This window comes from Merops nubicus, unplaced genomic scaffold (genome assembly GCF_000691845.1).
Source record: "Merops nubicus isolate BGI_N331 unplaced genomic scaffold, ASM69184v1 scaffold6860, whole genome shotgun sequence".
Lineage (NCBI taxonomy): Eukaryota > Metazoa > Chordata > Aves > Coraciiformes > Meropidae > Merops > Merops nubicus.
In genome coordinates, this window is record NW_008580795.1 from 6,820 (window position 1) to 34,704 (window position 27,885).

General features: G+C 41.0%; 1 protein-coding gene across 1 annotated transcript in view; it reads left to right on the top strand.

Annotated features, from left to right (window-relative positions):
- Positions 1 to 2,529: 2,529 nt before the first annotated feature.
- The window catches only part of AGK (acylglycerol kinase), a gene marked incomplete at its 5' end in the record, with an annotated part of 29,420 nt that continues 4,064 nt past the window's right edge, over positions 2,530 to 27,885 (top strand). Inside the window, 12 exons of the mRNA XM_008939555.1 lie at positions 2,530 to 2,569; positions 7,655 to 7,734; positions 8,997 to 9,072; positions 10,243 to 10,335; positions 11,287 to 11,319; positions 13,289 to 13,383; positions 15,362 to 15,431; positions 16,208 to 16,287; positions 18,352 to 18,409; positions 20,698 to 20,845; positions 22,410 to 22,507; positions 24,660 to 24,730. Of these exons, the coding sequence (XP_008937803.1) occupies positions 2,530 to 2,569; positions 7,655 to 7,734; positions 8,997 to 9,072; positions 10,243 to 10,335; positions 11,287 to 11,319; positions 13,289 to 13,383; positions 15,362 to 15,431; positions 16,208 to 16,287; positions 18,352 to 18,409; positions 20,698 to 20,845; positions 22,410 to 22,507; positions 24,660 to 24,730 (942 nt within the window). The remainder of the gene's footprint in view (positions 2,570 to 7,654; positions 7,735 to 8,996; positions 9,073 to 10,242; positions 10,336 to 11,286; positions 11,320 to 13,288; positions 13,384 to 15,361; positions 15,432 to 16,207; positions 16,288 to 18,351; positions 18,410 to 20,697; positions 20,846 to 22,409; positions 22,508 to 24,659; positions 24,731 to 27,885) is intronic.

The window sequence follows — 27,885 nt, forward strand, 5'->3', positions numbered from 1 at the left end:
ACACAGGAGGGGAACCACTGTTACCACGCATACATATCTGTGAGTCTGCTTGTGCTTGACATAACATGTAAAGGAAATAAAAATTTTCCCGTTACCTGACATCTTTAAGCCAATGACTTTGAAATATATGTCCTAGCTGAATCAGTGGGAATCATATGATGATGGCTGGGATGGCATGGGATTCTGGGTGCTGTTCTGCTAGAGAGGTGAGACGAATCACCTATAAATAACTGGACAGTGAATGGTTGTTCTGGTCTCAGAACCTAAACCTTCCTCATTTTATGCCAAAATTATACTTGTCAGAGCAGACTTTTTCTGTTTCTGTAAGTGCTTCAGTGCGGAATAAAATAAGCTTAAATGTTGACATTTAAACTGTCAAGTCTAATTTTTATGGTTAAGACTCTGTTGAGCCGAATCAAGTTTGCACCTCTGACAGTTATTTTCAGCATCTTTGGAGGTTCTGTACTTTGCACAGTACATTTTGCTTTTATTTGAAAAGTAGTGCTGGAGTCCATTTAAAGGCGCTTAGCAGTGCAGCAGAAGGTTGTAGGCACCAGGAAAATGTACTGACTGATGATGTGACACAGCTTGACTTCTCAACAACCTGGTTTTGACTAGATTTTGGTAATAAGGTTGGGACAGCAGTTCTAGAATACATAATTTGTGCAGCCATCATTTGGTAGTGAGGTTCTCTTGATATCCCACAGTATTTCAACTCTGTATTGAAATGGCGATTGCTTTGTGTTTGTTCTGGCCACACATAGTCACACAGGGGAAAAAGTCTATATAAGTGGTCATATCCTCAGCAGCACAGGGTGGACTTAGCCTGTCATGCTGTCTTGAGTGCACTGGAATTAGCTGTGACAATGTTGTTTAGCTTGGAACACAAACCTATGCAGAGGTTGTTATTTTAACTAGTCCACTTTCATTATATTGCTGCAATCAACACCAAGTCCATTGTTCCTCTAAAAAATACTTCAGGTGCTTGTACAAATTACTTATTCTTTTGGTTTGAGGGAGCCAACTTTACATTTAAAAGCATGCCTCTGAGGAAATTTTTATGAGAAATCCCAGTTACTTGTTATACTGCTGAGGTATTATTCACATATTTTCTTTTTCCATGCTTAAATACTTCCTTTGTCTTTTTATTATGACTAGGAATATATTAGTGGCTCTTTTGCTTTAGAGTTCTTTTCTCAGAACCCAACTTTCTATCTCACCTGAAGCCACCCTACTTCTCCTTTTATGACATTGCATCATATTTTGTTGACGCCAAAAAGAGCAGGTTGTATAGCTCCAGGAAGAGATAAATACCGCAAACTCATGGAATCAAAATAGATTGCACTTGTGTTTGGGTATAGAGGTCCGGCCTAGGCCTTGTCTTCTCTTCACCGTTTCCTTTGCAGGATTTGGCCTGATGAACCAGACTTTTGGCAGGAGAGTGCTGCTTTCCTAGTCACTTGTTTTTCTTGGTCATCCCTGAATCCATTTAATTGGTGTAGTGTATCCATTTTGGTATGCTGACTATAATTGGGCTTTTTGTACTTGATATTTTTGAGACAATAATATACTGTCTTGCTGGGTATTGACAAGGGTGAGCTGAAGGAGTTTTTTGGTTTTAGCAAGGAGGGGGAGTTTCTGGTATCCAGAGGACAGGTGAAACTTTGGGCACTGTGGAACAGGATTCCCAGTTTTGTCTGCAGGGGCCAACAGGGCATTTTTTGGTCTGAGGAGGAGCAGAATTTTGTTCCCCACTCAGCAGCTCTGTCTCCAGTTTGCCTGCCAACTACGTCCTGTGTGCCATCTTGCTAATGCTATCTGTCAGCAGTGACAAGCACAAGGATTAGTCTGTGCTGTATTTCCAAAATGACCATCAGTGACATAATTCTGCTACTGTCTTCTTTATTTTTTAATCTTCACTTAGGTGATTTGAATGATTTTTACCTCTCTGAGGTACTGCTTTTGGCCATGCTCAGACCTAGATCTGTGGTAGGTGCTGCATTAACATGTGTTTGGCTTAGAAGCTGATGGAGAGGGGAGTTCACAATTATAATGCACAAAAATTTAAGTCCATAGAAGTTACACTTAAGTTTAAACCCCTTCTCTACTGACAGAATGGTAAATACCTTCAGCGTAAATTGCGGGCAGTATTAACATTGAAAAAACCCTCACCTTATATCTGGAGTATGGTTACATAGCGATTTAAAAATAAATCACAGTTACACAGTGTCTCATAGCTTATGTAATCTCAGCACTCTTGGCATCCTGGTCTTTGTTTTCTGCTGTTCCTTACTATAGAATGGTGTTTGTGTGCACATGAAAAAAAAAAAGAATTGTTTATGTGTGCTTAAATGGGTGTGTTTTCATCCTTAAAATGTGTCAAATAGGTCTTAAAGAACCTGTATTTTTTTTATTTTAGTGCTGTCAAAGAGTGTGTAAAAAGGGTATGTACTTACATTTTTAAAATGAGCAAATTGTTTTAAACTTCCACAACCTAATGTCCACTCTCTTTTCTGTCTTACCTAATAGTGATAACCTGCTCCGAAGAGCTGCATGCCAAGAAGCCCAGGTAATACCGTTTAGAGTGATAAAATTAGATTAAAATCTTCCTCTTATCTTGGTTGTGCAGGGCTCCTGAGATGTTCCCAGCGGGCCCTCTCTACGTGACAAGCCTTACAATGATGCCATCTGTGCTCTTTTGCTGAAGTGCCAAAGGGTGGGCGTGGCCTCCAGGCTGCAGCCAGGGCACTGCACCTTCCGTGCCCTGGCTGCAGCTGTGGTGGACGGGGCAGTGTTGTTGTTGGGGTTACTTCCATAGCTACCTAGAGCTCCGTGTCTGCAGGTGTAATTGCTCAGTGCCTGGAAAGTTCTCCCAGGAAGACGATTTGTTGATAAGACAGGAAACTGAGATCTCAGATCCGCTACAATGGGTTTGCTCCGGGCAGGAGTGGTGCGAACTGCTTCGTGTCAGTGCTCAGCTGGAGGGACCTTGTGTCTCGTCCCACTTGGCGGGTGTTGAGGGAGGCAAATCTTTGTAATCCACCGAAAATAGGGTACCTCTGCCTGGCAGGGCCACAGAGGTGGTGCAGCCATGACAATGACTGAGAAAACAATACAAAACTATTTATTGGCTCTTTCTAATGATACTCAATAAGCATTGTGGATAAAGGCACGTGGTTGAACACCTATTTCCTTACTTGCAGTGTAAGGCTGAAGGTGTCTCACTACTTAATAATCTCAATATAAAATGAGTAGAAGAGAGTTAGAAAGTAAGACAGAACAGGAAAGAAAGATAGGATAAAATAAGAGAAAAGAAAAGATATCACTCACCACCTGTGGATCCAGCGGTATCTTGAGTCGAGGTCCTGGTCTGTAGCTGGTGGGTCAGCTACAATTCCTTCGTCTCTCAAGTTTTTGTAGTGATTTGTCCTCCTCTGGGGAGTATATAAGTTGCTGGGTGGTCTCCAAGTTGCACATGTGTATTGTAGACTTAAGAATCTTCTCAAAATGAGGCAAGGGGCGTTTTATGGGGTTTTGGGTGGTCATTTTGATCAGGTACCCCCATGAAGTGTCTGACCGGTGTTTGACTCCATCTGTGCATATGCTCTGCTGGGGTCAGGGGAGCAGAGCTGGTCCTGCCTCTGCTGGGACCCACCAGCTCCTCCTGTATCTCCACTGCAGAGCCTGTACCTGCGTAAGAGTTTCAAGGCAAGTTTCCCTTACTGTCCTCAACACCTTGCCCTCGTCTGTTTGATCCTGACTGTGTGATGACTGACCTAGTGCTTTTGAAACCCATGCACTGGGAACTTAATGGAGACAACCCATTTGCTGATCACTGTTCTCTGAGTATGCTGACTATTGCATTTTGTAGTTTGTGGCCTGCGTGGGCAACTAGCAATGAACAAATTCCCATAGTGTAATATTCCCATGAAGAAATCTTGTCCTTAATAAGCAGCCTTTCAGGGGTGCAAGTGCTGCTGCCTGTGGGTGACATTACTTCACAGACACTGCTTACTGGCTCTCTGTCCTCAGTAGTGTGCTGTAGGATTTTAAGAGTCTTTCTACCTCTTATAAATTAAGCTTATTCTAAACTTGCTTCTCCATGCCAGATCTTGGAGATTTTGCAGGCTGTGGTACTGCTGCCATCATTGCTACGTACCGGGGCCTGCGAATTATTTTTCTCATTTAAGAACTTCCCTTGAGGTTACTCTGCTTCTCTGGTACACCAGAATAATCCAAATTTTAGCCTGCCTGCTGCTCTAGGAAGAATATTCACAGGAACTTGATTTGGGCAATGGAACTTCATGCCAGGATAGATGTAAGGGAGTTCAAGTCTCATGAAAAAAAAAAAAAAAAAAAGAAAAATCTTTCCCTGAAAATACTGCCTTCAGAGATCATACTTACAGCTTCAGAGTCAAATGCATTTCCTACTCATAGTATCAGTTATTCTTGGTTTTTCTGTTTTCATTATTTATTTTACTGCATAATATCGAAGTGATAGAAGCTTTTAATATCACCAAAAGTAGCAGTAAATACCTTAGTATTCAAAACATGCTGACCAAATTAAGGTGTTTTTTTTTAAAGTCACTGACTAAAGTGTATGTAAGGAGAAGTTAAAAGACCTAAGTGTATTTGCTGTCAAAAAGATGCGACTGCGAAGGAAGGACTGGTACACAAAGATAGTTCTGTTGTGGAAATTCTGACTTTGCTGTTTCTTAATTCCAGTCATGAAATGATGGGATCTATTCTGTTATGGCTTATTCTTATAAATGAAAGTGCAAAAGCACTGTCATTAGAGCTTCCTATAATTTCAGTTGTGAAAGCCTCAGAAAATATCCTGCAGAAGACTCCTGCATTAGAACGGAATGAACCAGACAGCCTAGTAATCAATTCTTGCTGTAATTTCCATTCTCACTGATGTGTCGGTGCCAACTGCTGCTTGAAAACACACAGCAATACAGCAGTAAGGCATTAAATGTCTGATGCATTCTTCAGAAAAGCAACAATCTGAAATTGCTTGGAAAATGCTGCTTGGGTTTATAGTTTATAAGTATTGGGAGAAAAATAGAGGCAGACTCACACAAGAAAAAGTTTAATCCGAAGTGTGGGGTGAGGGGGTCCCCACTATTTTTACATCATTTTTTAAAGCTTTTAACCCTGTTACAATACCAAGTTCATGAGGTGCTCACCTTCCTGTCAGAGTATCTGCTACAGCAGTGTCTCATACAAAGACTGCACCATGCATTTCTGAATTTAAATAGCAGTTCATGAAGACCGCCTTGGGATGGCAAATGTTCGTAGAAGGATTCTATAATAAAGGATCTGTTTATTGTATTTTAAACCTTTTACATTTCCGCTGGAATGAGGCAGTGTCAGCTGGATGTGGCCTTCCTTTGCAAATGTGGCCTTGCTGATGGACATTGTTTTTACTGAACTCTGAGCATGTCTTAAAGAGGTTGTGTTTAGCTGGCAAACAACTTACTCTGTGAAGCAGGGATAGTTTTCTGTAAAGGCTTGTAGTTTTTCTGTTAGAATTTATAAAGCATTATAAAGCCTTTGTATGAACATTTTTTTTATAGTTGCAAAATAGTGATCATCATCTTACAAGTCCAGAATGCAATACCTGGGAGCAAGCAGTAGACAAGGAACTGGAAAAGGAATTGATTTACCTAAATTATACCTTTCTATATGTAATTTTATATACCTTTCTATTTGTAATGTCTAGCTTTAAGTTGTCTTTCTTTATGTTGTGCTCTAAAACAAAGACTTGTAGATGTTGCATTATTTTTTTATTTCCTGTCTTAAAAATCAGTGTTTGCTTTAGAAATGCGCCCGTATGTAACATAAATGTCTAAATATATTACATAAAGAAGTGATTATGTCATTACTCATAAATTCTTTGAGCCTTATTAGGTTGTTTAGAGCAAGCAAATACATCACATTGTGCCTCCCAAGCAAATAATTAATTGTTTCTAACAGCTGTAAAATGCTAGAGATCCTCTGTATTTCCCAGTTCCTGACAACAATTGCAATAAAATAAGTTGGTCTGTTTTCTAGCTCATTTTTGAGTAAAGCTTAAGAGCTACTGATTTGTTTCCCTTTCTTTGAAGATTCCTTTACTCTCAGCCACCACTCTCCTTCTCCTTTCTTGAAGAAGAAATTTGAATGTTTTAAGCAACGTAGCCAGCTGTGCGCTTCTTTTAATTGAAGTTTCCTGAGCGAAGTTAGCAAGTGGAATTAATTATAAGTTTAAACAGCTAACTATCACCAAAATCTGCTGTGCTTTGTGTGCAGTGTCTACCTTCTTCAATATAAAAATTGCTCCTAGAAGGATTGACTTTCAAGATAAAGAGGAAAAACCCCAGGGACAGTTGACTGTGTCTTGTGTTCAGCACAGTTGTCTTTTGTTCCTACTTTGTTTCTGGGGCCTCTGTACCGCTGAATATATTGTTGTCCTTGTTTTGAGAAAGTGGTTTGATTTGGTGTGGTATTGAGGATGCCTTTAAGTGACCTAAAGGAGGTTTACAGAGCGGAAAATAACATACATGGAAGCTTTGCTTTTTCTTGCCTGTTCTGTGCTGCAAAGCTGTGGAAATAGATACAAATAGCTGAAAGGAACAAGGGGCTGTATGGAGTAACTCTAAACAAATTTAAAATCAAGGCACCTGTTCAGAGGTGGAATAAAAGCTGAAGAGGAATTAAATTATTTTTATATGGAGACAATTAGGAAGTAAAAAAAATACTAAGAAACAGCGTGCTTGCTTATAGGTCAGGGTAGATTGTCTGGTGATTATTTTTCATATCTTCAAAGACTTAAGCATAAAAAAATACAAAAATGAGCAGAAGAGAGATAAGAAATAAAGTACAGAAGTGGAAAAAGATGCGAAAAGGTGTATGAGAATTACATAAGGAGGGAAAAGCAAGTAACCTTGAAGTCAAGGATAGCTCCCTGGATCTCTGCCCATGGCAGAAAACCAGATGTTGACAAATACGAAGCGGTGGTGGAATTGTAAAAATGAGCTAAAGAGTACTTGTGGCAGTGGTGTGAGCTGTTGCTAAGAGTTCAGCTTTTTGAATAGGAGACCGGTACAGAGACTGAAGGTGGAAGTCATTTGAATGTCACAAGGTGTCCTGGTTCCGTGTAAAAAGGGGTTCAGGGCAGGACCCACACGGAACAGAACTATGTACTCGCCTCTCCCCCCCCACCCCCGAGAGAGAGAGAGAGAGACTTTGGAAAAAAAAATGAAGTATATTGTTTAACAAGGAACAGAAAATGAAAAAGGGAGGTAAAGAAAATAATATATACAAAGATTAGGGGAAAAATACAAAAAATAAAATATACAAACCCCTCAGAAATGGTTCCAGGGTCCCACGGAGTGAAAGGACAACTTCCCTCTCCGAGCTCCAAGTCAGGAGTGAAATTAGAACCCACTTCTTGCCTCTTAGAGTGTGTGTGGGAAGGGGAGGGAATACAATGGTTCACCCTCACCCGGGGTCCTCCCAGTTGCTGGAAGGTCACGCCCGCATTCCAAGCCTCAAACCACAACACAAGGCTTGAAAGTCCACTGACGTTCATAGAGATGCATTATTTTGAACTGTTTTACCAATGTGCTTAGAAGACCAACTGAACTCTGCTCTTTTTTCTCTTACTTAGGCTTTTGGCAACCAGCTGATCCCATCTAGTATGCCACTGAAGAAAGCAACAGTGTTCCTCAACCCAGCAGCTTGCAAAGGGTAAAATTTCCCCTTCCTGCACTCACTTATGAGGCACTCTTCCTGTATTTTTGCTCTGACATCCACTAAAAGCCTGCCAGATTTTTGAGCTCATTTTTGCCTCCCTCTGATGCCGAGCTGGTGCTATGTAACTATGCCAAACTTTATTTCACCAAAAATATTGGGCTGAAAAAAGTAGATGCTTGAGATGAAAGAAGGATTTCTAGACACATCTGCCTACCTGTCTATTTAATCTTTCTTTCATCCTGTGTTCTGAACGTTTTCCTTCTTTTGTATGTAGAGTGCCTTCATATTCCTTCCAAACTTTGGTATGTGATGCATTTCTGTCCTCAAAAACTGTAGAAGTAAGAGATGACCTTGATTGCTTCAAGATTTGACGTTAGCCAGCGGTGATATTACTTCTGTGGAACCTGTCCTTGAAAGGGATATGCCCACAAACTGAGAGGCTAAATATGGGCTCAGAGCAAGACTCCTGGAATAGGTCGGCTGCTATTTTTGCATGCTCACTAGCAGAAAAACAGTAATTTTGGTCTGTTTCTGCTGATCAGTTAAGCTTTGTATCATTTGCATCTTGGGGAGAAGCAGGAAGTTGTTAGTAACAGTACCAAAGGAATAATATATCTGACATGGAACTCCTTGAACTGAGGTGCTTTTGCTCAAAACAGCCATGATTGGAAAATGCAGAGTGTTAATAAATTGACTTCTAGTCTAATGCTTCTACTTGTTGTAAGAATTTATACTTAATGGCATAATTATCTTATTATGCAGTTATAGGCAGTAATTGCATCAGTCCTGTAAACAAAGAAGGCCAGATAAAATTTTAGTTATAAAATAAACTTATTTAATAATATGAAACAGTAAATATAAAAAAAAAAAAAAAAAAAGTGTCTGAAAACCTAAATGGGCCTTCTTTGTGGTCTTAAAGCCTGGTGTCTGCTGAGTCATTGATTTTGTAATAAATTTATTTTCTGGAGATCTTGCTTTGTTGGATTTTTAAAATTATTTTTGGAGAAAGCTAAATAACCTCTTCTGCATTTATTAAAACTGCAACAAAAACCTGACATCTGAGATATGAGTCTAGAAATGGAATGCATTTGAACCAAATGAAATCTCATCTTTCCTGACTGGCAGGTTGAGTGACTGATTGTGTAGATTGTATGCCTGTTTTTAAGTAGATGTCTTCTTGTTATTCATTTGTTTCTTTCTGTTGTAATTATTTTGATCCACCAGACGAATGAAATATTTTTTACTCTTATTTCTAGAAAAGCCAGGACCCTTTTTGAAAAGAATGCTGCTCCAATTTTGCATTTATCTGGCTTGGATGTAACTGTAGTTAAGGTAAGAACTGATAGGTTCTGCTAATACAGATATATGGTCTGCTTTGCTTTCTCCTCTTGGAGACATGAAATTAAATTCTGGATGCATTTGAAATTCTCGGTTTCCTGTGGGTAGAAATAAATACTGAGACATTAAGCTGGTACTTAATCTTTTTCTTTTTAATTCACAGTTAATTTACAAACTGTGTACTGAGTTTTTAATTTTCAGCTAAAGGAGTACATGTGCTTGTCTGTCTTTCTAATGTATCCCTTCTATAATTCATGTTTGAGAGAAAACTCTAAATATTTGAGTGCTGGCTATTGGTGCGTGGCCATCACTGCAGAAATTGTCGATTCTGCCTGAACTTGCAGAATTAAGAAGTGAGGAACTTTGACGTGCACTGGAGCTGTTCAGATTAATTAAAAATAAGCTTTTATTTTTACATTGAAAATGTCTTGGTGTATCCCCAAATAATTCAACGTTCCCATCACAAAAGCAGAACACTGAGCTCCAAATAGTGTGAATTAGCAGACTGGTTTGCTTGGAAAGAGAACAACAAGTAAACATGAAGGGATTCCGAAATTTTTGCAGGTTTTTGAGGCTGTGGTGTGTGGCTTAGTATGTGATATGTGGCTTAATAGTCACTAGCAGTAAAGTGGTCTAATATGTATCTTTCATTAATGCCTTTAATGGCTGAAAGTACATTGTCCTATCCTAAGAGAGAAAATTAAGGAGCTCCTTGCTGCTGAAACTGTTCTCCACCTGTTGTCAACAGCTTGCTGTTGGGCGGTAGCCTTTTTTGTGGCTGATTCTTGTGTTTCAGGAGATGCGTGTGAGCACTTTGGCTGCTAAAGATGTTGAGACTTCTTCTGCAGGAGTATGGTTTGTTTCAGTGTAGAACTACCTGGAAATATGTTTATTGATGTAATATTCTAGATGTATTTAATAAGACTTGCTCTGTTATTTCATTTAGCCTTTGTGTATGTGCTTGCACATATCGTATTAGGCAGCAGACTTGTTTTATTAGCTGAAGACGTTTCAGTGGATGTAAGTAATAGCCAGTACTGTGTGCCTGTGTGAGAATAACCGTTAAGCAAATGGGTAGATGGTTCTTTTTTTTTTTTTTTCTAGAGAAGAGAAATCCTAGAAATAGTCACTTGAGTTCTCACGTCTGTATTTCTGTTTCTTCAGACTGATTATGAGGGACAAGCAAAAAAGCTGCTGGAATTGATGGAAAACACAGACCTGATCATTATTGCAGGAGGAGATGGCACAGTGCAAGAGGTACTACAGAAGCTTTGTCCCAGTTTCTTAAGAATCATAGTCAGGCTGAGGGTGAGAAGGTTGAGACTCCATAACATAGCAACATCATAACAACTAATACTAGAGATTTTTCCATTTTAGTATCTGTATAAACAGTCAATATTATAATCTTCTTGGGGCAAGAAAACTGCTAGTTGTTATTATTCTAAAAGTGGTGATGGGGAGTGGGAGCAGAAAGTGTGTGACATTAACTGTCTTCCAGAATTTTTTTCTAGAATGAGAAAATTAATTGTGGAGACATGGATCTAACTTTATTATTTTCTGTGTAACGTAGCTGTAATGGTTTAATTTTCAAAGTTCATTCCTATCTGTACTCCCCAAGAGGAACTCATGTTTTTCTAGGTGGGAATCAAATAATTTAAAAATTATGTGGGAGTGATAAGGAAGCATGGTATATATTTAATAAATGCCTGTTGTCAAGGTGATTAATGACAGGAGAGAACTACCAGCAGAACTGGGGTTTACTCTGTTTTTCAAGGAAGGCTGTATTTTATTAAAGCATTTCCTGGAATGCTAGCTACTGGCTTCATAAGGCAGTGCCTAAATGAAATGCAATGACCTTAAGAGAAGGTGGTGAGAATACATTTGTAAGTTTCTTCTGGCCTTAGACTTGATTATTGTTAATTGCACACCGACCAGGGATATTTTTGCATTATGCAGAGCATTATTCAGTGCTAAAACATTTACACTAGCATTGATTGTGCCGCCAGCATATACTCGGGTGCGCTCATAACCCTCCTATTTCCACCATGTTTGCATGCTGAATGTACCTCCTTTCCCTTGTAAGCAACTTCCATAAAAGAGTAGCTGCTCCTTAAAATTTTTCCAAAGAGTACATGTAGTATGAATTTTGTAGCTTTCTACTGTAACTGGAAAAAATTCTCAGAGCTGAGCATTTCCCATGTTTTTCAGGTCATAACTGGACTTCTCCGCAGAACAGATGAGGTGAGGGAATGTCATTTTTTAAAATTTCTTTTCTTACAGGAAGTGTCTTGTGCATCCACTGTGCACTCTTGGCCTCAGCTGCCTTCTGCGCGGATAGTTGTTTACTAATCTGGAGCCAGCTTGTTCCATAGTAAGTTGGCCATGCTAGCGTCCTGCAGTCCTGCCCGTTGCTCTTCACTCCCTTTCTCAGGGAGCACAATGTCTCCCAAGCCGTGGCTTTGAGAATTTTCCAGCATCAGAGCAGGGATTGCGGAGAAGCCAAAGGCACAACTTTCAAAGACCCGTGGACCAGCTGTGTACGCTGCTTTGTTTGGCAGAAGCATCGGGTGAAAGTACATGTTTTTCTGGTGTTTGTACAGGCTTCAAAACGAATTCAGCTGTGGCCATGCTCCTATAGCATGATGATTGCTTTGCCATTTTTTCAAGCAGTGAATATCTACCTATGCAGATGGCTGTAGAAAGCAAACTTTAACCTCTCAAGGTGGATCACTCTGAATGGAAATGAGAGAGATTTTTCTTTTTAAAGAGGGAGGACAGTGTTATTGAAGAAAGGAGGGAATCATTGTTCCCAAAACCTTCTGGCAGGAGCTGGCAAAAACTCAATTAAATGATCCAGACAAGATTATGATGAGATCCTTGGCAGCTAGAATTGTATCTGTTTAGGCAGTTGCGTTGTCTGAATGTGACAAGAGAAGCTCTGCAACCAAGCCAGTATTTTTAAAGTGGCGATGGCTGTATCCGTTCTGAAACATCAATTTTTAAAATGTACTGTTTTAGTTGGCACTTGAGACTTCTATAATCTAAAGATACAGGAAGAAAATGTTTAGAGGCTTTACTGGTTAGTTTTTCTTTTCTGTTTTTTCGCTTATTATCTGGATGTAGCTTTGGGTGATTTGCAGTAGTGTAGAAATTTCTGCATTCTGCACACTCTAGGTTGGAATACTGCATTGTAGTATTGTCACTGGGCCAGTTGGTGCCTTTTCCAAGGACATTCGTCTTGTCCTTTGCATTACTTTGTCCTAGGAGTAGAAATGTGCAGTTCAGCCCCCTCACTCTCTGCTCTGCTTCCCTTTTTCTTGGGTATGTCATACCATTGTTGCCTGGATAAGAAGAGCCTGTGCAAGGTGTTACAGAAACACTGTTTTCCAAGCAGCCAGGGGAGCAGAGCATGACTGCATGAGCTGCAAACAGCCTGTTGTCTGCACGCTGTAAAACAGTTCTGAAGAAGATGAGAGAAGGGTGTTGGAGATGTGTTAAGACTTGCAGGTGACACAGAGATAGCGCGGGAGGGTGGGTGGGCATGAAGTGGGAGGAGAGGATTTGTGGTATTGTGGTGCTGCTAGCAGTAGTGCCCAGGAGGGAGAAGGTACCTTGTAATATATGGTAGTTTACATTGATTGGCTGACACGCTTCAAGAAGCACAGTTTATTATGAGGTATAGTGTAATAACTTGCTCCTTCAACAAGCACTTTTGCTGAACTGTGGTACAGAAAAATAATATGGTCAGTGACTTCCAAAAATTAGACCTTCTGCTGTGTCATGATTTGAATGCCAGAGGAATCAATTAATTTCCTTTTCTTAACAGAGAAAATCTCTTTGCCATGGAAGGTTACTCTGTCAGAGAGGGATTTTTGCAATGGTAAATGAGGTTCAGAGCTTGCAATGCCACTGTTAGTATTAAGAAAGATGGCAGATTGCTGACAGAATCCATGCATTAGTGAGGACTTGGCTGCCAACCTGCATGTAGCAATGTTCTCAGTGATTACAGAGGACTCCTTTGTACCCAGTTGGCAGTAGTGGGTTCACAGATTCAGATGCCATGTTCTGAGTCATTCTGCATTACTGCCTCATTTAAGGAGCTGATTGGCTGCTTAGTGCCAAAGGGGTGATATCAGACACAGCTGTGATCTCCACATAGGAAGCTTCTTCAGATGATGCAAATGTTAATTTACTCTTCTCATGTGTCCAGGCTGTCTTCAGTAAGATTCCTATAGGATTCATACCTCTTGGGAAGACATGCGCTTTGAGCCATACGCTCTACCCTGAGAGCACGAATCAAGTCCAGTAAGTATTTTGTGTATCTGAAAGGGTTTGTTTTAAGTTTGCTTTCAACGAGCAGTGATTCTTGCTAGCTTGATACTTTCCTTTTTCTTTTATGCTACATAGAACTTGGCAGTCTCTAGGCAGAGCCTGATGGTTTTCTGGATCTGCGTGAATTAATGACTTCAAAAAACTGACTAAAAAATAAAAGAAAGAAATGTATGTATTATTAGAACATGAAATCAATTGCTGTGGCTAATTTCTCTGTGATTGTGTGATGCTCAGTTTGGCATGTTCAAAAAAAAAAAACCTCTTAGGAATAGTCACTGGTAGCAGGAATATGACAAAATGAAATAAAGCTGCCTCTTTGCAACTCTTCTCCAGTTTCAGAATTCTAGAAATCAGTCCACTTACAACCTGATTAACACCTGCAAAGTCAGGCATACAAGAATATCTCTATGGGAAAGGCTGGATCCCATTACTGATTTCTCACCTGTCCTTGTGATGGGACTAATGCTGGCAGCTCTCCAAAAATCTGGGTCTGTGATCCAGTCTGGCTGCATCTGTTGCCTCCATTTCAGTTTGTTGTAAATTTGTTTTGGCCACTTGTAAAATAAAAAGGCTAGTCAAGTCATCTTTCTTTTCCCACAGTTCATTTCTTTTCAATTTTTTGCCTTCCTCTCCTCCCATACTAATGAATGTATTTCTCCTTGCTCCTGAAATCTGTTCACTCTGGTTCTCCCAGTAACTCATTAATATTCTTTTTTGCGGAACCCTTGCTGGTATCCATCATACATAAAGCCCATGAGCCAACTGGCATAACATCCTTCATTAAAACTATCAGAGAGCTTTGAAGCTCAGCAAGATGGACAAGGCTGTAATCAGCAGCTAAGATTAAAATAATAATTTATGTTTGGGTTCTAAAGAAGCTGTTTGAAATGAATGATCTTCTTGTCCCAAGGTAATGAACTGTGCAGGTGAGACTGCAGCATACTGGTGAAGTTGAAAGGAGTTTGGTCAATAGGCTGCTTAACAGTCCAGACCAGTAACAGAACCTGACTTAGGAAGTTCAGGAATTATATTTTAAAAAGAAATATTTGGGCTTTGGTTCCTTCAGCACTATTAGGTCTTACCTTTGGAGTGTAGGAATTGTAGAAGTCTTACAGAAAGATAAAAATTAGGAGAAAAGAAGGGCTGAGGGAAGAACAGCTTCCTTCTCTGCCTCAGTGTTCTAGGCTGAATGAAGCAAAGGGCTTCACATCAATATTGGGCTGGGTCTGCAAACTATATTTGGCTTTGTTTTTTTGTTTTCCCTGTCCAGCTGAGACACTGGAAGTGTGCACAATGGGGAATTTAAATTTTACACAACTTTGAAAACAAAGAAGGGGTTTTAATGAAATACATGCATCAAGGTCTGAACACAGAGACTTCTTTATGAGCTTGAACACCTTGGTAACGAAATCTTTAGTGCCACACTTTCTGACTTGAAATGAGAAAATGCCTTAGCTACTGTCCACAACTTAATGGAGACCAAAACCACGTGAGCACTGCTGATAGGTAGATTTACGTTGATTAAAAACTTCAGAACAAACATACTAAGGCAATTGAGTCCAGACACATGATTTGAGACCAATCTTATGACCATCCCCTTTTCTCCTGGGTTGTTACACTAGCCACCAATAAAATAAAATTATGATATGGATCCTTAGTGTATTAAGTATCCAAACCAGCAAGTAACAGAGTTGGTGTGTGATCTGCCAGATCAGCTGAAGAAGGAGGAATCTCTGAAAAGCTTAGACTGAGAACTTCCTTTTGCTTTTCAGATCTTTTGCTGTTTGTTAGGACGTAGGCTTTGTTGTGTGTCACAGCCACCCAGTTTGCTTTCTGTTTACAAGGAATTGCAACACTTTGTCAGAGTTCTTTCCCTGGGTTTGTTGTATTTGCTGAAAAAAAGTATAATTTTAAAGTTTACTCTTTTCCTTCTTTCCTGTTTGTTTTCCAGACATATTACTAATGCTACATTGGCCATTTTGAAGGGAGAGACAGTTCCACTTGACGTTTTGCAGATCAAGGTATAAGCATCTGCTTATTTGGCAGCCAGTGTTCCTAAAACTTTGCTGTTCTCCTGGGTGTTTTTTTGTTTGTTTGTTTGTTTTCATATGGACTGCTTTTCTCTTCTGTAATGGTATCACTGATTTTGGTTTATGATACCAGCAGTCCTGGTGTCTATGCTATGACAACACATAGTCTAAACTGGGGAAAACACCAGAATGCCTGAACATCTATTTTGAGGCTCAGAAAGTGCTGATAAATACAAAACTTACTAACACTGATGTTTCTCTAGAAATGGTGAGCGATAACAATAGTTGTCTGAGCTGGTTTAATGCATTCGTATGTATTGTGGAGTTAATAGCTTTCTTTTACAAACTGAAAAATTTGAAATGGGAAAACCTTTGGCTATGCTCAGTATGGTCTTTGAATATTATTTTCCTGTTATATTGTAAAATGGACATTTCTGCAACAAGGACTTAGCATCACTGTGCACAGCTCTTTGCTTTTGGCTGACAATATCCACAAAGTGAAATGGCTATTGCTGGGTGTGCAAACTCAATCGACCTGTTCAGAACTCCACCTCTTATGTTCCTCTGTGGGAGCAGATAGAATATATAACACTTAAGTTCTGCTTGGCTTTATTTCTGTTGGCTATTTATCATACCTTTTCTGTGAAATTTCGCTTTTGGGATTAATCAGAAATCCCTTTTTATAGAGAGATTATATTTTTCTAGCTGCAAAAACCAAAGCTGGAAACAAGAGAAAACAATTTTGCAATGTTTATTTTTCTTTACAGGGAGAAAAGGAGCAGCCTGTGTTTGCAGTGACTGGTTTAAGATGGGGATCCTACAGAGATGCAGGAGTTAAAGCTAGCAAGTAAGAAAATATGGGGTTTTGAAGCTACATTTTCTTTTTTTTTAGCATCTGTTGCCTAAAATGACATACCCCCTCTTGTAAAGAAGTCTTTTCTGTATGTCAGCATTTGACAGGCAGAGGCACCCAATCCTTGTTAGGTCTCAAGGGTGTAAGACATTTTGACATTTTTATAATTTGAAATAAATACTTGGTGCTGACCTGTTCTTTTAAGTATTTACTTTCTGCTTGCCTTGTGGTGCCCACTTCTGGAACTTCATTCAGGTTGTATCAGAGGGAAAAGCTCTCCCTTGAGTAAAGTCTAAGTAAAGTAAAAGGCTGTTGTTTTTCATCAGCTGCCAATGAAAAGATGCAGGTAGGCTCTGTAACTTAATTCCAACAAGGGACATCAGATGCAGTAGAAATGCCCTTCAGTTCCTGCCAGAAATGGCGTGGACTGTGCTGTCTGATGACTGCTCTCTGAATGCTAAACTAATAATTGTTGGGCTTTCTCCAAATGGATGTTTAATGTGCCACTGCCTGTGTATCAAATGACTAGTGTTTTCTGGTGAAGGAGCAGCCAGGCCAAAGTGGTTCACTTCTCAGACTGGTACAGAGGAATTGCAGCACATGCCTCTGCTGCACAGCTATAAGGAAATACCATGTGTTTTGTGTATGACCTGTCCTTGTCAGAAAGCAAGAGGTAGCAGACCTCTGGAGTCTGTCTGGTAAATACTTGAGTAGGTTTGAGAGGTGATGTGGGATGAGGGAGGTGCAGGAAACGGTCAAGGTGTTTGTCCATGGGAAGGAAGGGGCGTTCTTGGTAGCTTCTGCGGGTGCTGTCTTGGCTGTGCTGCAGGATCTCCTGCTAATTTCAGCCTCAAGGTTAAGGAAGTGCACTTCTCTTCCCTGTGCACTCTTACTGGACTTCCTGCCCATGCCCTGTTTTTTTGCCTGGTGTCAGCCTTCACATCTTTTCCTGCAGCAGTTCCCTTCATCAGAGTCTTTTGGACTTGGTGCTGGAGGCATGACAGTGCCTTCTGTGCATGGGGCAGCGTGGACATTCTCAGGCCTTGTTCTCTTCCATGAATGTTTTCAAATGCATGGAAAACATGTCCAATTTGCAAAGCACTTCAGGCTCAAATAAATGGGTGCTCAGAGTGTGCTTGGGACAAGCGCCACATGTGCCTGGCCTTTTGTTTTACTTCTCTTCATCTGATTTTGGTCCCCATGAGAGATGGGTTATTGGGCTAAGGAAACATTTTGGGTATTCCAGTACCAAAAACCAGGCACCTACTACAAAGGGACTTAAGCCATAAGCCACAGTTCCAGAAATTTGCCTGACTGACTGTCCCTCTGCTAACCACTGTCCTGGTGGAAACATGGTGCTGCTTTATGGTTTTGAGGTTTTATTATTTTATTTTATAGACAATATCATGGCTTGATGGGAGTGGTGTGACAATTGCACACCTTAGTAATTAATGATATACATAGATCTGCAGTGCTCTTGAGCTGATGGTATTTAATGTGCATCTGTTGACCCTCTTTGGTGGAAGGCAGTGATCAAAATGTGCCAAGCCTGCCTAAATATAGTCACATCTTTAGACTCTATCCAGTGCTGTATGGCTGGCAGGATTTTTAATTTGTAAAACATTGGGTTTGATCTGAGAATCCTTTTGGGCAAACGGGTGTTTGCTGAACAGCAACACTGAAGCTGTTGATTTTTGTTTGTTTCCTCCAACCCCATTCTTTATTGCTTATTGTGGAGACAGACCCCACCAGCGGTTAGAGCACAGACCTTTCCATCATTCCCAGTTGTGTCACATAGCTAGGTAAAATTCTGCTACAGAGGTGTCATGCTGCCTCCATGTATACTGCATTTTGGTGATCAGTGATTTGGGAAAGGCAAAATCTCTGAGCTGCTGTTGATGTGTACAAACTGTCTCATAGTATCACAAAGCTAAAGGTTTTACAGCAGCACTAACTTCAGTGGCAAACAAGTCTGTGCTCTGGCTTCATGCAGGATTTCTCCCTTTCAGTCGTGACCCCTGGATATCTTAGAAGTTGTATTTGTGTTCTTTTTTTCAGGTATTGGTACCTTGGGCCTCTAAAAACCAAAGCAGCTCACTTTTTCAGTACATTTAAGGTAAAGAGTAATTGCAAGGAAAGTGTTTTTATAGTTGGAAAATAAAAAAGGTGACTACACTTTTTATCATTTATCTGCAAGCTTTTGTGAAGGATTCTGGCAATAATATAAAATGGGAGCAAAATTCGACTTGTTAAAAACCTACCAGTTGATAGACTTCAGAAGAGATGGAGGGGGAATACTTAAAAAAATTCTTTACTGAGGATCTGTTGCTGCAGGATTACCAGGGGGAGCCAGAAACCACCTTTGAACGAGAGCAGTGGTGGTGCTAAAGATAGCCATTAAATGCACTGCCACCTTTTCTCAACAGTCTTTCTTATGATAACATTTCATTCTCATTTATTTATCTGGCAGAAGTGTCTATAATTAGACTGCTCATGCACGTTGATAATCAGACTTCCATGTGTAGTGAAATGAACGTGAAGGTGAATAGCTTATATCTCACCTTAAGCCCCTCTGTTACTTAAAATTGATCCTGGAAAGATTAAAATTTAACCTGCGTGAAGGGTGAGGCATTTTCATTCACATGCTTTCCCTGCTCTCTGAACATATAAGGAGCCTCAGGAAAGGCTGTAGAGATACCCAGGAGCTGGTACAGTAGATCAGATTGTGATAGAGCCCATGCTTCCTTAATAGGAAGCTCCTGTAAAGAAGAGTTAAATGGTAATGTGTCCATGAAAGGTTTTTTTTTTCCCTCCCCACATCCTCAGGAAATTTGAGATGATGATTCAGTGTGCTGGCATTCTATGTAGAAACTATTCTTCACTTCCCTCCAGCCTCTTTCTCACTTCTGTTGAGTCCTTAGCCTCAGTTAGTGGCAGTGGATTTCACTGGTGAACTAGTCACTGTACATTAAACAGATCTGTTTAACCTGTTGGACATTAAAGAGAAGTGCCTGCTTTTTCTGCTATGAAGGTAGAAAAGTTCTCCCCTAATTGTGGTATTTATTGCTTTATGTGCCTCTTATGTTATTATTTTGTTATTTTCTGTAATAAATTACTCCAGACTGTTGAGTTTAATCTCTTCTTGGCTTGTCTTTGCTGCTGTGTACTTCATCTTTTCTGGTTTTGCTGTAGCTGTCCTTTGAAGCAGGATGACTTGTAGCTGAAAACAGTGTAAGACGAAAGAGCTTACCTTTGATATTGGTAGGGGCATTGATATGAGTGTTATCATCTCTTCTAAAATATACAAACTTAAATTATCACAACATTGCTGCTTTTCCCTTTAATCATTAATAGTTACTGTTTGTGTATTGCCCTTCTGATAGAACCTCTCTTTGTCCTGTTTATTATCTGAGTATGACTGTGGAGTTTTTCCTTGCTCTCAGAGGTGTGAGGTGAATTAGCTTAACAACCTGTGCTGTCACAGTCCAAAACTACTTCTAGAGTTTGTGCATAGGAAAATAATTGTATTTAGTACGTGTGCTCTTGGCTGAGTTATTTTAGTATATGCATTTAAAAATAATCATATTATTCTCTCCATAGGTCTTGTCTTTTAAGTGTTCCAGAAGCTATTTTTAAAAGAAAATTAGAGGAAATAAACTTTGTCAGCATCTGGAAGTATCTTAGGATATAAGGTTCTTCTGTAGCCCATTGGTTCCTGACACTGGAGCCTGAAATATCACTGAGAACAGTGTGTTACTACATTACTACCTTTTTTTTTTTTTCCCTCAAATGTTTTATAAACCTCACCTGACTTGCCTTAAGATGTGTTGTATTGACGTCTGTAAGCACAGGGCTATAAGGTCAAAACTTGATTGTTTGAATTGCTGGAGAGTAAAGGTCTGCCAGGTTGTAGTGGCTGCACACAGCACTGTGGTGTTTGTGTGTTTGCATTAGCCCCTACTGCACTGTTGCTCTTTGAGGTTACCTTTGTGCCATGAAGAAACCAATTGTGCTTTAAAACATTAATGTTGACCTTGCCAGCTTTGGCTGTTCCCTCCAGCCAGAAGCAGCTGTGTCACCCTGCCACACATCAGCAACAAAAAACCCATCCCTTTAACCCTCTGCTTATAGAGAGGAAAATGCTTCACTTCTGTGTGGCAAAGGAGTAGATTATCAGGCTTGGGAACTATGAGTAATCTTTTTCAAGCTTCAAAAATGTCATCTCACATGTGAATTGAGATAGAGAGCCACCAACTAGGCTGAGACAGCAGTGAGATGTGGGTAGCTCTGCAGGAGTACTTGGGAGCAGAGAAGAAATAGGCTAAAGGACTGAACAGAATAAACAGATGGATGCTGAATAAAAGGCCCTTTATCTTCTGTCTTTCCTTACCATGTAAATCCAAGGAATGGCCTCAGAAACATCAAGCTGCTCTCATGTATCTTGGTCCAACTGAGAGACCTCCGGAAGAGCCAGAGGAGAAACTGCCCAGACCTCCTTTATATGTGAGGCTTTACAGACGACTTCGGTTATACTGGTCACCTCCTCCAAAAGGTGAGGTGTGTGTATTTTGGCATAAACTCACAGGCAGGGTTTGCTCATCTATAGATCAGAGAGTTTTTTTTTTTCCTGCTTTACTTTTCTTCTTTCATATTCTAATATTATTAGTCGTAATATTTCTTATTTATTAAAACTGTGGTTTTGTCAAGTTACTTACAGTGGTATCTGCCAGAAATGAAACAGAGTTGTCCCGCCAGTGCAGGACTGTCTCATGAACAGAAGTGCAGTCGCGTAAAGAACCCAGGGTGTTCCCTGGGCTCACAGTTGCCTGCCATTGCTATAGAAGCCTCGAGAGGTGATACTTGACACTTAGGGTTAAGCTCCTTGAAATCTTCCTCCTGTAAAATGGCTTCTTAGTGAGCTGGTGACAGAGGAGCAGCCATTGTTTTCCAGGATGGGGAGAGCTGCTGACACAAGAGTAACAAATGTTACTTAAAATAGAACAATAAAACTCAGGCCATGCAGAAGCCTTAAGTTTCTCTTAGTACATTAAATTTCTTTCCGTACCATAAATTTTTATTGGTGTGCTCTGTGAAGGTTCTCTTGGGTTGGGTTGTTAGCCAGGCTGTGCTCGTGGCAGACAGCAGAAGGAAGGGGAGAGTGTATTTTGTACAACATAGTGTGATGCAAAGTATTCATTCCTTCTTGGCTGGCAGAGGTGATTTAGACAGAAGCATAAACTAAGTGACCTGTATGTGAGAACTGAACCATGGAGCTTTCTCCTATAGAAAAGATGTAGAAAACATATCATGTAGAGGGAATTTTAGCTGCGTCACAAGATGGCATTCTGGAAGCCCTTATGCTCAGCTCAGGCTACAAGGAAGATGATGAAATACCGGAGGTGAACCTCAAGGGCATCGTGCCCTTGAGACTCTAGGCAGGAAGGACATGGGGGACAGCTCGACAGCGTCTGCGCAGATCAAAGCTTGGCCGGAACTTGCAAGCAGGAGACCACCCTGTCAGCGCCTTGGCGCGTGGACAGAGACATTTAACCTATCGGGGTAGGGGGATAGAGCGTGGCTATGCAGTGTTAACCAATACGAAAGTATAAACTATGTGTGATCGGTCACCGAGTGTATAAATACAGCTGCCTGTGCAGATTAAAGCGGAACACTGACGAACCTTCTGTGAAATGTGTCGTGAATCTGGGGCTCCCCGCGCAACAATATCTCCTATATGTTACCTCAGCATCTGAACCCTGCATTCCTTGTTTGTTGATAGCAGCACTTCATGTGTTTTCTAAACTTTCCTATGATGCTAGCCCAGGAGATCTGTTAGTGCCTGGGCATAAGGACTCACAGGGCTGCCGCATGATGCTGCCACAGTCGTTCCTGCTACTGTGCAAATACTGGTGCTGATTTTTTTCTTTCTTTCAGTACTCCCAGGCTTCCTTTTTTAATCTTTAAGCTTTTGACATTGGAAGGAAACGAAGCTAGTGTTCACAATGGGTCAGAGTAATTTTGACAGCTGCCATTGATGGTTCATGTTTCATAGCAGTGGAATGATGATCTGTGTAATTAAATTCCACTTAGTGATATCTCCTTTTCTGTATTTGCAGAAGTCCCCCAGGAGGTAGCCCCAGAGGACTGGGAGGAACTGAATCTGTCCACCATTGAGCTTTCCATTGCAACGCGAAACAGGCAGCTTGATCTGGCGGTAAGACCACAGTATAACTGCATGCCAAATGCTGCCTCTGCAGACAGTTTTCCTGTCTTGCTAAACTCCCATTCTTGTGTCTGTACAAATAAAACTTACTGTCCCATGCAAGGAGGGGCCCGTGACTGAATCCACAAGTGAGCAAGTTTCAGAGCCAGTGTAAAAGCACTGGAGACCCATGTAAAATGGATGCAGCAGGATCAGGACCAGTTTGTGCAATGAGAAGGTTTCACTAGCCAAACAGAAGCTTTAGGATTGCCCAGGGGAAAACACAAGCATCGACATAGGCACTCCTTTTCTTCTTGACCTCTGGAGGATAGATTCTCTTTTGTCAGCTGGTGCTGGAAGGAAGCTGACCTGAATGTCTGCCTGGAATTGTGGCTTCTTCTCTCTCTTTTTGCTAGTAAAGAGTTAAAATGAACTGGAACTAGAGAGAAGGGACAGGGGCTACACCAAGCTGAAGGACAGAAAATGCAGGTGGTTGTGGAAGGGTAGAAGCAAGGGGGCACGGAAAACAGGTCCTGTCATCACTTTCTTAGCATGTTCATGCTGTTCATGCACTGCTTTAAAAGTTGTTTTAGGCTTATATCTGTGCTTTGGTGCAATTTTAGTGCTGTGGAAGCTATTTGAATAGATGTCAGTCTTTAATTTTACTGGAAAATATTAACACAGGGATCCCATACTGGTGAGATTAACAGGATGTGCTGAATTTAGTGCAACAGGTTTCTGGCTCAGAATTCAGGGTCCTTAAGAACCTGAAAATTTCTGTTGATACCTTTGTAGGATCAGAGAAACAAATCCAAACAGGCAAATCTAGCCTTAAAATTTTCTCCTGTTTTCTCCTTAGAATTTACTACGTAAAGGTTAGTTTCTTCAGTGGCTTCTGATTTGGACCGCCAGTGTCCTAGTAATGTAGAAGCTAGACAGAAACTAGTATTTGAGGTTTTGTTTTTTTCAGTGTTTCTAAATGGCACTTGAACAGAACAGTTTTGGTTGCTGAACTGAATTGGAGTCAATGATGTAAAGTAAAAGTATCTCATTGCTACAGACTAGCTATTAATGTCTTTTTTTTTCTCCCTTATGCCTTCAAGATACACTTTATTACTGGTATTGAACAAAGAAGTGATGTAGGGTTCTCAGGTCTCTTGCACAGCCTACAGAAATGGACGAATTTGTTAGGGCAGCTGTACCTTTCTGTTTCTAGAGATGGAAGTATCTTGATACTGCATTTTTTACAGATGCGGACCCCTTATAACTGGTTTTAACTCCCACTCTTGAAACCATTGTCCCTGTAGCCATCAAAGCTGAACAACAGCTCTCTCAAATGGATACCAGGGTGCATCTGCTGAGTATTGTCAGCCACTCATGTCGTTCTGTCTCACCTCAGGTTCATGGCTAGGCCACCCCATTGAAGAAAAGCTGATAAAGCCATACAGGTACAGCTCAGACTGTGCCAAGCCTGTCTCTGCAGATACAGCAAAGAAATAAAATAAGTTATACTAATAGATGCATTTATCTTTACTTTAGTCATTTTGATTGCATCTGCAGTAGGACTTTTGCCAGAACAAAAATGTTAAAATAAATACATAAAAAATGAATTGCATCTTAATCAAAGCTGCTTTCCCAGCAAAAGCTTTACTGTAGGCTTGGTTTCAGGGCAGACTGTAAATAGAAAAGAAGCTAAGTAAGGAGTTTAAAGGAATGATATCAAGAACGCTTTGACTTCCAATTTGTGTTGTTTAAAAATCTCTTACTGTAGTGTTTGGTGGCCAAATGTTGCATCATTGCACTGTTGCTTAAATTCATGGAAGACCCATTGGTTTTCTTCTGTTGACAAGTATTTCTAACCAAAGTGATCTGCTATTACTGTCTTTAGTAAGTGTGTGAAATGTAACAAGAAGCCAAATGTGTGAATCATCATTTCACTTCTTGTCATATTTATTGTTGAATAGTCATCAGTGAGAAATTACTAATGTCTGTAAATTACAATCCAAATCCCAAACTGAGAGTGGGAAAAAGCATGAAATGCACAAATGCATCTTCTGCCTCCTTTGGTGGGACAAAGAACTGGGCATTTTGTGAACAGGTTGCAGTATCATGGGTGTGGCATTTTGAAATGTTAACCGCTTGGTTTCTGAACTCTTTTGCCTAGCGCACTGAAGACTTCATGGATATTTGTATTGAAGCAGATACTGTCAGCAAAGGACAGTTTGTAAACAGAGGGTGAGTATGGGAAGGCTGTGAAAAGATGACAATCTCTGTATGAGTTGGAATTCTGAGACGTGCACTGTTTTTCTCTAATCTTAATGCTGCAAAATTCGGAAGCAGAGGACTGCAAAGGACAGCAGTCAGTAATGCTTTGTGGGGATTACAGATTTCATTCTTTAAAGTTCTTACTGATTTTCTCTTGCTGGAAATAAGGCAGAGCCATCTACCTGGAGTTCTCCCTGGCTTCTGAGGTTGCTGTACCTTTCATCATCCCCATTGCTATTGATTAGTGCTACTTGGATAATACAGAGTTAATAGATAATAGCCATCCAGATTTATTACTAGAATCTTGCAGCCCTAGCTACTCGGTGGGTTGAAAGGGAGGTCTCAGAGCTGATAGGTTTGTCCTAGTGGTACCTGGATTTTTGAACGCTGATTACACAGGCCCTGCTTCTGAGTGAAGAGCTCCCTTGACTCAGTAACTCTTGTGAGAAATTAGGTCTCAGATGGAAAAACTTTTGGAAAATGGAAGTTTAAAATAAACCTTTAAGCTTTGTACACAGAGTAAGAAGGCTGCAAGTATGAAGAAGCAGCATAAAGAGAAAAAAATGAATGTGGATTGCTTCTGTTGTGCTTGGAATGTTGGAATGTTTCAGTTGGAAAAGACCTTTAAGATTATGGAGTCCAACCACTAACCTATCACTGCCAAGCCCACCTCTAAAACATGTCCCTGAGCACCTAATCTACATATCTTTTAAATGCCTCCAGGGATGGTGACTCTACAATCTCCCTGGGCAGCCTGTTCCAATGCTTAACAATCCTTTCAGTGAGTAATTTTTTCTTAATATCCAATCTAAACCTTCCCTGGAACAGCTTGAGGCCATTTCCTCTTGTCCTATCACTTGTTACTTGAGAGAGGAGACCAGCACCTACCTCACTGTAGCCTCCTTTCAGGTAGTTTTAGAGAGCGATAAGGTCTCCCCTGAGCTGCCTTTTCTGTATGTTAAACAACCACAGTTCCCTCAACTGCTTCTCACAGGACTTGCTCTCTAGGTCCTTCACCAGCTTCGTTGCACTTCTTTGAACACACTGTAGCACTTCAGTGTCTTTCTGGTAGTGAGGTGCCCAAAACTGAACACAGTACTCGAGGTGTGGCCTCACCAGTGCTGAGTGCAGGGCCATAGTCGATTCCCTAGTCCTGCTGGCCACACTTACTGATAGAAGACAGGGTGCTGTTAGACCTCTTGGCTACCTGGTCATGCTGCTGGCTCATGTTCAGACAGCTGTCAGCCAACACCCCCAGGTCCTTTTCACCAGGCAGCTTTCCAGCCACTCTTCCCCAAGCCTGTAGCGTTGCCTGGGGTTGTTGTGACCCAAATGCAGGACCCAGCGCTTGACCTTGTTGAAGCTCATACAATTGGCTTCAGCCCATCATTCCAGCCTGTCTAGGTCTTTCTGAAGAGCCTTCCTACTTTCAAGCAGATCTATGGTCCTGATAAGCTTTGTATGGTCTGCAAAATAGAGGGTGCACTCGATCCCTTCATCCAGGCACATTGTCTTGTAACGCACTTATTCCTCCTGCTCTCAGCAGGCACAGATCTGAGTTGCATTTTCCAGAACCTCCAGGCCCACCAGAAATTGCATGGCATCTTCAGTGCAGTTACCAGCAACTGATTTTCCCACAAAATCCAGAAGTGGTCTTCTGCATGTTGCCTTTGTATTTGCCAATACTGTTTTCTAGTCTTAGAGCTCCCTCTAGTGAAATTGGTGGAAAGATTGAGGAAACTATGAGGGTGGTGAAACACTGGCACAGGCTGCCCAAAGAGATATTGGAAGCCCCATCCCTAGAGACGTTCAAGGTCTGGCTTGATGGGGCTCTGAGCAACCTGGTCCACTTGGGGATGTCCCTGCTTACTGCAGGCGGCTTGACTAGATAACTTTTAAAGGTCCCTTCCAATTCAAAGCATTCTGTGATTTCAACACAGTTTACCTGCTTGTCTTCACCCTAATAATTCCTGCGTGTATCTTGTTTATGGCACTGATGGCAGCAGTGGACCCCTTATTTGAGCGTTCCACGATGGGACCCCCAGTGGCTATAGGATCTTCTGACTAACGCTACATGATAGGCTGGGTTACCACCTGCAACTGCTTTTAAATTGCCTGAGCCATGTGGACCATAGGTTGCTTGGGACTGATATCTTTGCTTTGAAGGCTACAGAAGGAGAGGAGGAGGAGATTTTCCAATTAGCAGCAAGAGGAATCTGGCCTCTTCAAAGAGAGAGGCAAAGGAGATGCTATGCTGGGTTCTTAAAAATTTTGCTAGCAGAAAAAAAACATGGATGAATTTGTGTGATTGAAGGGAGAGGTAGGTGAGTATACACCCACTATAAAGAATGTCTCCCATGTAGACTGAACATGCTTCATGCAGTAGGTCATCACATTTTCTGACTGCAATTATGCAGAAAAAGCTGAAGATGAGAGTTAACATGCCCTGCCAGCTAGAGGTAATTAGAGGCAGTACCAAAAGCTTTGAGCTGCTGTTCAGGCAGAGTTCAAAGAAACAAGCTCTTTTGATAAAATAGTGCCCAAAAGTCTGTAGGTAACAAAGAGAGGGAAGGAGGAGTGTATGGGGTGGGGGAGCAGCAGGAGGGACTGGTTAGTCCTGCAGAGTGGAGTCGGAACAGACAAAATGGGTCCTGTTTTTACAAGGCAAAATCAGGGTCTTTAGAGAAGCTCTCCACTGCACAATGCCCTTTGGCAGTTGGGTTTGGATCAAGCCTGTTGGTAGAGGCTCCCCACTGCCTAGCACCAACAGGGTTTGTCTTTGGAAGTTTGTGAAGAAGCCCTTTCTTTTTTCTTCTTTTTAATGCATAGTTTTAAATTCCACCAGAATTTGAGGGGTTGAAAAGGTTTTTAGGAAATATATCTTATCAGTGCAGGTATCAAGGGGCTTTTTTATATTGAAGAGAGCACTGACACGAGCTGATCAGAACTGATGGATCTCACATCCAGCAGAGAAACTGCTGTGCAGGCTCAGGCAGTGGAGGTGGGAGGTGCTGGAGGGCAGCTGCTCCTGGATTTCAAAGAAGAGGAGGAATTCAGCCCAGGTGTCTAAAAGTGCCCTCCAGCTGTGGATCATGTTTGTGTGAACAAGAGCATCTGCAGCAGGA